Source organism: Pinus tabuliformis, chromosome 5_1 (genome assembly GCF_031772625.1).
Source record: "Pinus tabuliformis cultivar Carrire ecotype Pingquan chromosome 5_1, CPIR1, whole genome shotgun sequence".
NCBI lineage: Eukaryota > Viridiplantae > Streptophyta > Pinopsida > Pinales > Pinaceae > Pinus > Pinus tabuliformis.
The window spans coordinates 527,702,597-527,715,887 of record NC_142305.1 but is presented as its reverse complement, the minus strand read 5'-3'; the positions used below and the strand labels follow the sequence as shown (position 1 = coordinate 527,715,887).

The 13,291-nt window shown below is 37.7% G+C and overlaps 1 protein-coding gene across 1 annotated transcript; it reads right to left on the bottom strand.

The window, feature by feature from the left end:
- Positions 1–2,564: 2,564 nt before the first annotated feature.
- On the bottom strand, positions 2,565–3,128 carry LOC149165855 (E3 ubiquitin-protein ligase RING1-like). Its single transcript, XM_089429955.1, has one exon. The coding sequence runs from the start codon at positions 3,126–3,128 to the stop codon at positions 2,565–2,567; it is 564 nt and encodes a 187-aa protein (XP_089286081.1).
- Positions 3,129–13,291: the final 10,163 nt, after the last annotated feature.

The window sequence follows — 13,291 nt, the reverse complement described above, 5'->3', positions numbered from 1 at the left end:
TATAAGAGGCCATATAAAAAATGGAGGTCCTCTGAGAACTAAAAAAGTGAATACTTGTGCAAATTTCCAACCTCTTGGCAAGACTTTCAAGGCCAAGGCCTTGCTGTAATTTTTGCTCTTTTTGTATAATAATAGAAGTAGACAGATTTAGAAAAAAAATAATAATAATAATATATAATTTTTGCTTCATCGAATATTTAAAAACAAAAAACAAAAAAAAATCATTTATGTTTGGCAGAACAATGTTAATCCATTAATATATTGGTATGTTTTTGTTTTGTTGTACCCAAAAATCATTACACAATAGTGTCACCAACAATCTCCCATATGCTCATTTTCCTTTGCATTTTTTTGAACCAAAGCTACTAATACTATAAAATGTTTCACATAGTCTAGTACAAACGAAGAAAATAGATTTTGATGATACTTGTACATGGAAAACTGCCTTTCAAGCTATTTGAATATCACTTTGACATCGCAATTTGTAGGATGATCTTATGGTAATCCTAATGGTTCTATTCCATATTGTAGGATGATCTTATGGTAATCCTAATGGTTCTATTCCATATTGTAGGATGATCTTATGGTAATCTTAATGGTTCTATTCCATATTGTTATCTGTGCGGTGATAACAACTCCACAACATTTTGCTTATATGGTTGAAAGTCTTATATGATTGAAAAAGCAATAGAACATTGCTTCTTGCCTTTCTTATCAATATCTAGATCAAAATGATGCATGTAAGATACATGTAAGCATTATTACAATCGGATTTTTTATTGTTAGAATCTTTGAACTTCTTATTATCAAATTTGTAATCCAATCTATGTTTGTAACTTTATCATTAAGGAATGGTAACTTTATTATTATTTTCATAGAAACATATGTTGATTTAAGAAATATTTCATTAAAAATGAATTAACAAGATCCATAGCATATTGAGAATTGGAAAAAATATTGAAAATAGTAATGAAAAATTTTGTTTCTTCAACAGTCAGATTTGTACTATAATTGCATGTTTATCAAATTGCTTCAATTCTCTTCATTCTGAAGCAAAGAAAATTCTAGTAAACAAATGCAATTTTGTTATAAAGAAATATTTTATAATAACATTGTAAGATATGTGGTTTTGAAAGCAAAAATATTAATATAATAAATACCTATATGGTAATTCCAGTCAACATCAATTTATAATAGATTAAATAAAATAAAATCTAAACCATTTCGTAATTAAAGAAATAAAATCTAACCACTTTCTACCTCTCTTAAATTTAGATTGATCTTATCTTGCAATATTTATAAACCCCATAAACATTTGCTACATACAACGTCTGATTTTTAACATATTTTAAATTTCTATTATTATAATAAATTACTTCGAAGATGTTTTAGATAATATTTATGAAAAAGATTCTAGTGAGTGATGTGGACCAACACAACATTCGTCTATAGATTCCATTTGAAATGTTTAAAAAAACAGTAAAGAATGTGAGAACTCTGTGCATCTACAAATCAAAAGAATGAACAGGTAACGATAACCAGAAACAAAAATTGAGAACTCTATGCATTCACAAATCAAAAGAATGGATAGGTAAAGATAACCAGAAACAAAAATTCAATTATAAACGAAGTTCATAACCACTGCTATGACCAGTATTAACACAACCCCTCGCATATTTTTCATCAAATTTTAAATATTAAATCATTTTTTTTTACTCATTTACCTATCTAGGTATTGGGTCCAGAGTAATATTTTTAAAAATGTTTTTAAGGGTTTGTTTTTCTTTACATAAGGGAATAGGTTAATAGCTTAAAACCCAATTATATCTAGCAAGAGAATGAAAACTTTGGGTAATGACAGATGGTATGGTTTTTTTTTACTAACAGTGATGAATCAACATGCATTAGCTTGTAACAGTCAGTAATGGTTCTCTTCACTGTTAATTTGATGACTGAGTTATAAATGTCCATTTTGGTATGTTAACAGCGAAGGCCAGAGGCATTTGGCAAAAGTAGAGACCTGCCCCCTTATGGATCACCAACTAAGTAATTGCAGGTGGTGTGGTTTTCTTTAAATAACAATGATTGTTATCCCAATATCAGTGTAACAAGTGAATTATGATAGATTTTCCATTATGTTAAACAAAATATATATATATATATATATATATAAATAAGATAACGGCCAATAATAAATTTATATTTTATAAATATGAAAAGATAAATTTTCTTATAAATATGAAAAAATAAATTTCCTAATTATTAAATCATTTAGTAATAATAAATATAAATATTATAATAATTTGGAAAAAAAATGCTATGAAAAATTGGTCAAACAATGCAGTTAAAGCTATTTAGACAAGGATGTAAGTGTTGTAAAGATTGATATCAGTATTTCGGATTAACCACATCTTAAAGATTTGGTAGACATTTTAAATCAGATCATGAGAAAAAAGAGCAGGTTACAATTAATCACATCAAGAGGATTTGGTGGACATTTTAAATAATGCGAAGAAAAAGCACGTTGCGATTAACCATATCTTCTTCGCAAAAACACGTTGCGATTAACCACATACTCGGTAAAGTGCCCGTGAAACTGAAATAGGAAACCAACGATTTCCGTTCAGGCCTGATGTAGGCTCATCGCGCTGCGATCTTTGCTCAACCAGGTCACGGAGGGGCATCTCGAAGCGGCAGATGGGACACCAACCTTGCAACTCCAGCCATTGAAGAATGCAGTGGGAGTGGAAGACGTGTTGACATGGCAACTGACATGTCACCTCTCCCGCCTGAAATTCCTCCAGACAAACCGTGCACTCTGAATGGTGGTGCTCTCGCGAAATGGTAACGGTGGATAGCGCTTGGACTGCAGACGTTGAAGCCGGGAGAGCACCGTATTCGTTCCGTTGAACTTCATTCCCTGAATTTTGAATCCCTGGGTCTGTGAACGCCCAAAAAAAGAAGGGAGTTCGTCGCCGAAATTGCTCTACGAATCCATTGTGGCAGCGAGAGCAAGTAATCTCATCATCTGTGAGAAAGAGAGGGAGCACATATTGGCGACAGTAATGGCACCAGTATCTGCATTGATATTCATTGTCATAATTGGGTCGACACAGAGATCCGCCCATTTTGTCTGTAAATGGCAGCCGCAACAACACCGGGTATTTGTTGAAGCCGAATTTCAATACATGACTTTGCTAGATTTGGTTAGATGTGTATAAATACAATCTCAACGAAAACACTAAAGGTTAATCGGGTAAAAGTGGGTGCCGAACATCCGGGAATTTAGCACACGATGCCCGTTTATAACGCATCATCTTCCAAGCCCTTTCGAATGAACAAATACAATGAAAAATATTATATTAAGAATATTTATTAAAGTTTCAAAAAATATTAAAGTATATAACAATATTCTCTTATTTAATAACAAATTTGAAATCAATATTATGTTGGATATTATTTTTGAGATTCAATTGAGTTAAGTAAGTCATTCATCTATGACCATTTCCATGAGAGGTAGTCGTAAATGACTAATTTCTCATGATTTTTGAATAGTCCACTTAGCGCTCACAGGGGTGAAGAAATGGGATTGACTTACGGGAGGTCACCCATCCCAGATCGCCTCTGGCTCAAGCGCGCTTAACTGTGGAGTTTTCCCCACAATCAAACCCACTTAGCTTGCTACCCCATTTGCAAAACCTTAGCAAGTATTGTGCCTCATGAACCATTCAAGTAGAGTTCCCTTCACTCTTTTGAATTTAAGTATTGGGGGGTTTTCACAATGCATTATATTAGATATCGTTTTTGGGATTCAACTGCGTTAAGTAAGTCATTCATCTACGACCATTTCCATGAGAGGTAGTCATAAATGACTAGTTTCTCATGATTTTTAAATAGTCCACTTAGCACTCATTGCATCGGGTGATGCTCATAGGGATGAAGAAGTGGGATTGAAGCTAGTGAAATTAAGCACATAGCGTCAATCATCACTTCCGGGGCTTGCACCGGGTAACCAGAACTTACCAGGTGGTCACCCATCCCAGATCGCCTCTGGCTCAAGCACACTTAACTGTGGAGTTTTCTCCACAATCAAGCCCACTTAGCTTGCTACCGCAATTGTAAAACCTTAGCAAGTATTGTGCCTCATGAACCATTCAAATAGAGTTCCCTTCACTCTTTTGCATTTAAGTATTGGTGGGTTTTCGCAGTGCATTATATTAGATATCATTTTTGGGATTCCACTGCGTTAAGTAAGTCATTCATCTACGACCATTTCCATGAGAGGTAGTTGATGCAGGACATCCGACACTCTTCATTAAAGGAGGAATCCAAAGCGGACCAAGGAGGAAGACATGGACCATCGGAGCAAACCAGGGAAATTCTGTATAAAATAGAGTAAATGATGGAATGGATAAAAGTCTCGAGAAGACTTGATTTAATGTAATCTGCCATATATATCCATATAGCGAGCTTTAGGGCTTTTGTTAGAGGAAATCATGGAGAGATCTGATTGGATTCTTTTAGTGATCTGATCCAATATTTCTTATATATATGATGAACCTGCGTATTCAATAAAAGAGAGAGAGACAACAGAGAAATAGATAACGATTTGTAAACAGAGCGTTCAAAATGTAGTCAAGAGGAGAACTCGTTCTAAGGCTGAAATGCCTTAGATCTATAATCATATCGTGTTAATATAAAAGTGTGATTTGTGTTGATATTGTGTGCGCTTGTGTGTTATCGTATAGATAGTCTGAATATTCCGTGTTGCAGGTTTGATCAACCATCGATCACTGTAGGATCGATGGCGATCCAACGATATCGATTTAACTGTTGTGTCGTGTGGTAACAGAGTATGGCAGGAACCCTGGATGAGGCGTAAATCCATCAAAATAAGCGAAACAAGTCAAAGGGGAAACATACGGAGAGTGCATGAGATCCGTTGGATCTCATAGATCGACGGTCATCGCATGGCGGAGATGTGAGGGCATTAATTTGCGAAGAAGTGGTTTTGCAACAGTGGAAGTGGTATTTCGGGTGAGCGAAAAGTGGTAAGTGGTATTGAAGGGTGAGCACCCAGTTCCACTCATCAAGCAACATGTAGCAACGAGGAGGAGAGAGTAAATCACTTTTCGGGCGGTTAATCCTCGTGCTACTTGTCCACCCGAAATCATCGTGGACCGTTGGATCTACTAAGTGTAGATCAACGGTGGAGGACCGTCAAGCAACTTTTGGAATCGGGAAAGGAAATCGACCGTTGCATCAGAATCAGATCGACGGTCCAGAAGTATCAGTGATCGGGGATCGGAGCAACGTTGTAGAAAGGCTGAAGGGGCGGACCTAAAGATTTTATAGAAGCGGATGTATACTTTTGAAGTCCGACCTTATGGTTTGGCTGCGGGTTTTTCATGTAGTTCCTTTGTAATCCGATAGAGTGAATGGTCCCGAGTTTTTAGTTCTAAGGCTTAAGCACATATTTAACGCTTTCGATAATTAGTGGGCCATAACCCACAGGCGTCAGGATTGAATTTTCTAAATGAAAGGGGAAATTGGTATACCCCAAAAATCTCCTTTCATCAAGTGGTATCAGAGCGGGGAAAGGATTTCCGGCGAAAAGGAAGAACAGTGCAAGCAGAGGGAGAAGAGGTACAATTGTGTTGAAGAGCAGAGAGTTATGGTCTTTAATGTCGTACAACGAACAACAGCGGAAGGTGAGAAGACTTGCAGCAACCTAGAGCGAGGAGTGCTCAATTGGTTCCAAAGGAAAGAACCAGAGAGATGCTAAAAGGCTGAGCTCAAAGGAGAGAAGCTTAATGAGGCATGTGTAGCAGAGAAGACTGTTACTGCAAAGGTTGGTTGCAGCTCACAAAAGATAATGAAGGCAGTTCTACTGAGAAGTGGGTAGAATTGCTAAGGATAAGGAAAAGCATATGACCAGGAGGTCATAAATTTTTGTGCCTCGGGAGTCTGATGCAGGAGCATCCAGCACTCTTCATTAAAGGAGGAATCCAAAGAGGAGCAGGGAGGACGGCGTGGGCCATCAGAGCAAACCAAGGAAATTCTGTTTAAAATAAAGTAAATGATGGAATGGATAAAAGTCTCAAGAAGACTTTATTTAATGTAATTTGCCATATATATCCATACAGCGAGCTTTAGGGCTTTTGTTAGAGGAAATCATGGAGAGATCCGATTGGATCATTTCTGTGATCCGATCCAATATTTCTTATATATATGATGAACCTGCGTGTTCAATAAAAGAGAGAGAGACAGCAGAGAAATAGATAACGATTTGTAAACAGAGTGTTCAAAATGTAGTCGAGAGGAGAACTCGTTCTAAGGCTGAAATGCCTTAGATCTGTAATCATATCATGTTAATATAAAAGTGTGCTTTGTGTTGATATTGTGTGCGCTTGTGTGTTATCGTATAGATAGTCTAAATATTTTGTGTTGCAGGTTTGATCGACCATCGATCACTGTAGGATCGATGGCGATCCAATGATATCGATTTAACTGTTGTGTCGTGTGGTAACAGAGTATGGCAGGAACCCTGGATGAGGCGTAAATCCATCAAAATAAGCAAAAACAAGTCAAAGGGGAAACAAACGGAGAGTGCATGAGATCCGTTGGATCTCATAGATCGATGGTCATCGCATGACAGAGATGTGAGGGCATTAATTCGCAAAGAAGTGGTTTCGCAACAGTGGAAGTGGTATTTTGGGCAAGCGAAAAGTGGTAAGTGGTATTGAAGGGTGAGCACCCGATTCCACTCATCAAGTGATACGTAGCAGCGAGGAGGAGAGAGGAAATGTCTTTTCGGGCAATTAATCCTCGTGCTACTTGTCCACCCAAAATCATCGTGGACCGTTGGATCTACTAAGTGTAGATCAACGGGAGAGGACCATCAAGCGACTTTTGGATCGAGAAAGGAGATCAACTATTGCATCAGAATCAGATCGACGATCCAGAAGTGATTAGTGATCGAAAATCGGAGCAGCGCTGTAGAAAGGTTGAAGGTGCAGACTCGAAGTTTTTATAGAAGCGGGTGTATACTTTTGAAGTCCGGCCTTATGGTTCGGCTGCGGGTTTTCCGTGTAGTTCCTGTGTAATCCGATAGAGTGAATGGTCCCGAGTTTTTGAGTTCTGAGGCTTAAGCACATATTTAATGCTTCCGACAATTAGTGGGCCATAACCCACAGGCCTCAGGATCGAATTTTCTAAATGAAAGGGGAAATTGGTATACCCCAAAATCTCCTTTCATCAGTAGTCGTAAATGACTAGTTTCTCATGATTTTTGAATAGTCTACTTAGCACTCATTGCATTGGGTGATGCTCATAGGGGTGAAGAAGTGGGATTGAAACTAGTGAAATTAATCACATAGCGTCAATCATCACTTCCGGGGCTTGCGCCCGTTAGCCAGGACTTACCGGGAGGTCACCCATCCCAGATCGTCTCTAGCTCAGGCGCACTTAACTGTGGAGTTTTCCACACAATCAAGCCCACTTAGCTTGCTACCCCATTTGCAAAAACTTAGCAAGTATTGTGCCTCATGAACCATTCAAGTAGAGTTCCCTTCACTCTTTTGAATTTAAGTATTAGGGGTTTTCGCAGTGCATTATATTAGATATCATTTTTGGGATTCAACTACGTTAAGTAAGTCATTCATCTATGACCATTTCCATGAGAGGTAGTCGTAAATGACTAGTTTCTCATGATTTTTGAATAGTCCACTTAGCACTCATTACATCGGATGATGCTCACAGGGGTGAAGAAGTGGGATTGAAACTAGTGAAATTAATCACATAGTGTCAATCATCATTTCCGAGGCTTGCACCCGGTAACTAGGACTTACCGGGAGGTCACCCATCCCAGATCGTGTTGGGTGTGGAGCCTGATTATCTTCTATATTCAAAGGTATCGCCACATAGGACCCCAGTTCGAAATGGGGGCGGCAACGCCGCCCGTAAAATATTCGCTGCAGGGGGGGTCCAGGGGGGGCGGCTGCGACCTTTGGGAGCCCCCCCCCTGGTGGGGGGTTTCGGGGGCAGCGCCCCCGAAGCTAAAAGCAGCTGTAAAATTGCCTTGTAAAAGTATAGTAATTTCTAGTCAATCTGGGCCGTTCATTAGGCGGATGATCTGACGGTAGAACTTATGTTTAGTTTAGGGTTTTTTGCCCTAGAAGGCAACCCCTCTCTTTGTATGAGGGTATTGTATTTGAGGCTGTGAGATAGATGTGTATTCTCTGAGCGAGGAATAGAGAGGTGAGACTGTGAGAGAAAACAGAGGATATTACAGCGGATTTGCTGTAGGTTGTGTCTCTTCATTTTGCTGGATAATAAAAAGGAAGGACTGGTTGTTCGGGGTGGACGTAGCCCAAACTGGGTGAACCACGCATATCTGTGTCTCTCTTGTTTTGTGCGTTTTCTATGTTTATATTTCTGCAATATTTTATGTGTTCCATTGCTCCGTAATATATAATTTTCTAACAGATCGCCTCTGGCTCAAGTGCGTAGTTGAATCGCAAAAATGATATCTAATATAAAGCATTGTGAAAACCCCCCAACACTTAAATTTAACATTATGTGTTGAGAGGTGTTGTACAATTTAATATAGGAAAGACGTTGTAGTGTATGTAAACATTTAAATGTCGACATAATGTTGTATGAGAATTAGATAAAAAAAATAATAATAATAAAACATGAAAATAAAAAGTAAAAAGTAATTAACAAATAAATTATTCAATTCAATTTGTTATATTGTAATTTTGTTTTTATTAATAAAATAATGAACAATTTTTTTCATGTAAAATTCATAATATTCATGTCATATTAAAATAAATATAAATAATTTATGACCATGATATTTCACAAAATATAATTAATAAACATATAAAAAATTAATAAATTTAGTTAATAAATGTATAATTAAAAAAATGAAACAAAAATTCAGAAATGGAGCTCTAGATCTTAAATATTGCATGAATTTTCAAGGATCATGACGGAACCCTAAAGCATTCAATCATCGCCCTCTTTCTAGTGGATTTTTAGCTTCAAGATTCTTCCCTTTATCAAGAGCTCCATCAATGTGTCGTTGGCGCTGCATATTCATTAAATCGTGAGGAATTTTTATTTTTTTTGTAGTAGGGTTCTTCATTTCTTTAAGGTGATGCCATTGCTTCAAATCTCTCAAGATTTTCGATGTTTGTGAGGTTGCTTTCAAGGGGTACCCTTTATCTACAAGTGGGAGTCAATAACTTTGTCTTTACATTCCTAGCCTAAATCCAAGATTGAACAAGAATCCTTTCCATCTCAATGCGACTCCTAAATGGGCATAAGAAACTTCAAGAAGGACTTTTGCTCAAATATTATGATATAGCTAATGACACCTTAATCCTCTTAGTCTCAATACTGAATAGAGGAGCCAAAGGTTGGGATGCACCCTCTTCCTCTCAGACATGATCCTTTAAGGATGCTCTAAACCCAGGGCTCTCGCAACCGACTCCCAAAGATATCTCAGGGCTAGCCTTCACTCTAGAACAAGCGGAAGATATTCAAGAACTAGAGGTGGAAGTCTCTCGATCTAATATTTTTAGCTTATCCTATGAGTAGAATGTCATAATCTAACATTTTAATGGGCTCTAGCCATCAACATTCATGCTTTGGGAATGGGTGCATCAAGCCTAGTCCTCGTATATGAATCATTATTTCTATTCGAAGGGCTTCTTTGTGGTATTTTTCAAAAATCAAGAGGATCGTCAATGAGTTTTTTATCAAAGACCTAGTTTTGGGGTCACTCTGGGCACTTCTTTCGACAATGGTTTCTTGAATTCAAACCTTTATCTATGACAACTCTGGTCACTTTAGTTTGATTAAGACTTCAAATTATGCCCATGCATTCGTTAACTTTGGATGTCTTAGCTTCTATAGGAGACTCTCTAGGTCATTTTATTAAGATAGATACAGACAAGATTGATAGGGGTATTGTAGTCCAAACATTTGTGTCAAAATAGATCTTAGCAAAGGGTTGCTTAATATGATCCTTCTGAATTAGAATGGCATAACCATTTCACAACCGGTGGATTACAAAAACACAACTTTCCGATGTAGGCCACATCAACATCTAAATCATCTCTAGAATGCTTGCCCTTCTTCTGAAGGTCATTCTCATCCCCTTTATGCCAAGAAAAATAATCAAGGATGGCAAGACCCTGTTGTGGTATCCAAAAATCCCCTATTATTTATGGATATAACATTTAAATAATGGGGACGTTTTTAAAAATTTTCTTTAGATTTATATTCCAAAAAACCCAAAAGATGTCATGTTCGGTTATCTTTTAGGTTTAAGTCCTAGTTGAATAACTTAGGTTTACTTTTTAAATAAAATCGCGCATCGCAAAATGATTAGAAGTCATGATAATATCCCTTATCAAATGTTGTGATATGAGATATCATTTGCAAATAAATATTCTCTTAATAAAACAAAGAAAACAAAGAAAAATGCACTCCCACACATAAAGCTTCATTGGACCCACCACAGAGGCACGTCATTATTGCAGATTGTGGATCTCGAGTTTCACATCCCTATCGGCTCTTTATTTGTTCATACACCTCTATGTTGTGATTGTGATATAAAAGAAACGATGCTTGATCTTCGATGCATGTATGTGATATTGCATATCGGAAATCGCACATTGCAAATCGAAGCATCACTTCAAACGAAATACTTCCAAAGAAGATTTGTGATGCGAAATTGCTGACTAAGCTCCACTTAATGAGGATCTGTGTGTACTTAGATTTTCATTAAATTTCAAATCTAACGGTTTTAATGTTCCTCGGTTGACGAAATTGATTTAATTGGCAGGTTGTTATTTGAAACGTATGTATTTGTCCCATGTGTCCTTTCATCCTTGGAGATCTAAAACATTCCTCTGTGTTTCCTTTCTACAAGCTAATACTAATAAATGACATTCTGTTGAAATGTCCAAAGCAGGAAAGAAAGGAAAAGGGTTGTCTGTTCAAACAGAAGTAACTCAATTCAAACCAGAAGCAACATAGATGGCTCTGTTATTCACAGACACCACATGCACGCCGGATTCTGGTACTTCTTCTTGGGAGTCAATGTACAATCTATTTGAAGAAGAAAACCCCAGAGTAGTAGCGGTTAAGAAAGCAATAGCTGACGCCTCATCATCATCTGAGGCTACCTTCTCTGATGTCGCCAATTCCTTTCTTCATTGAATTGTTGCACGACCTAAAATCTTACCCTATGCAGATATGATTAAGTGGATGATTGATAATGTGAATATTGAAGACAGGACATTCTTGACGTCAAGGCAAACGATAGTAGGATCCTTCAAAGCTACAGATTTGAAGAGGATGTATCATTTGCCAGACCCTCAGAAGATTTATGACAAGCAGTTTCTCAAAAGATTTGCAGAGAAGAACAAATTAGAATCAGAGCCCATTAGACAATGGAGACAAGACCCAAGCAAGCACAAACATGATAGTAAGGGTATGTATTCTTTAGCTTCTCTTGTCAATCCGTTCTGTTATGTTGTTGCTATGATATGTAGATTGTTTGGTTCTCCGAACACACAAAAATTTACAGTTGAATGGGTTCCCTTGATTCAAGTTGCTTCTAATTTTGAAGTAATGGATTAGGCTACTATCTTGTCCAACAATATTGCGTCCAAAATCTTAGAATATAGGCAAAAGCACAATGTTTCAGAAAGAATTGTGCCAAATTTTTATATAAGTGTCTATATTATGGATTCCATTTCTTTCTATTTTGATTTTTCTTCAATAGGACGGAAATGGACACTTGAAGACCCTACACCAATTCACTTATATCATGATATCCTATGGGAATCTAAGTACCAACCTCATTTTTACAGAATTTTCAATAAGGTAATGTTGCCTTTGTACAAAGCCATTTTTTATCGAAATGCCCCAGGTTGTCTCAAGAAGCCACGGAAGACTTCACTGTTATTGGCAGTTGGTTTACTGAAGAAAATTTCACTTATGTCAGAGTATTTGGGAGTCTTGCAGCCCCACATGTTCTTCCTATTTAAGTTCTCGATAAGATTATGGCCCGGAAGTTGCCTATCAGATCGTAGGTCATGGTATAATTGAAGTCTTGAAAGACTCCAAAAAGGCTATTTGGCCACAATTTCCTATTCATTGTGGAGTCTATTCTCTTTAAAATTACAATCATGTTGTCCTAGAAATCAAACAAATCGAAGGCATGCAGCTCCCCACTATTCCTCCTAGACAATACGACCCTAAAAAGGTCATTCATGATTTCACTACTTAGGTTAAAATAAGGCCATTTGTTCATGAACCTGATGATTTTGATGATTTTTTTTAGACGTGTGAGTCATATAGACAGGTGGAACATTTAGCACAAATTCGACTGGGCCCCGAGGATTTTTTCTTATTCCAAGAGTACAGAAATAAAAGGCTACAGAAACTGCCTTCTAAATGCCTAATTTCTTTATAGCTAGAATTGTCTGCAGGAAAATCTTTGTCGTCGTCTACAAAAGAAACAAAAAAGGCATCCACTATTTCACTCTTATAGAAACAAATAGAAGACCTCATGTCTACTAGTGAGCTCAATAAAGTCTGGGATCAGTTCTGTTCACACCTAATCTTCAACGATTGGGTGAACTGGAATGCGAACAGTCATCAAGAAGATGAACTGATCCGTTCCATTTCTGTATATAAATGATAGTTATCTAATGAATTAAGCAGTCAGTTTTCTTTTGTCTATTTTGGAGTTACCCTGGCCTGACATGGTATCAGAGCACAGGTCCCAGTCCTCAGAATAGTCGTAACTCCTTTTCTCTGCGCTGAATACTTGAGCGTTTCTACCTCTGTCATGCGTTTCATTCTCTGCGCTGAATACCTGAGCGTTTCTACCTCTGTCTTGCGTGGCATTGGGTCTCTGCGCATCGGTTAAAAAAAATCATTGACTGTCCTACGGCCTGCTCTCGCTCTCCTTCTATTCTCTTCTAGCAGCAAGAATAACAGCTTCATTCATTAGATTTTGCAAATCAGCACCAGTGAAGCCTGGTGTCCTCCTTGCAATTTTCTCAAAATCTACATCCTTTGCCAATGCTTTGCCTCTTGAGTGGACCTACAGAATCCTCACTCTCCCGGCAACGTCCGACCTGTCTACGGTGACCTGCCTATCAAACCGGCCCGGCCGCAACAGCGCTGAATCCAGAACATCCGGCCGATTCGTCGCCGCAAGAACAATAACCCCGCTGTTCCCAAAGAACCCGTCCATCTCCCT

Bases quoted from the DNA above. Each gene is read 5' to 3' on its own strand.
- LOC149165855 (XM_089429955.1), bottom strand. From the start codon at position 3,128: ATGGGCGGATCTCTGTGTCGACCCAATTATGACAATGAATATCAATGC.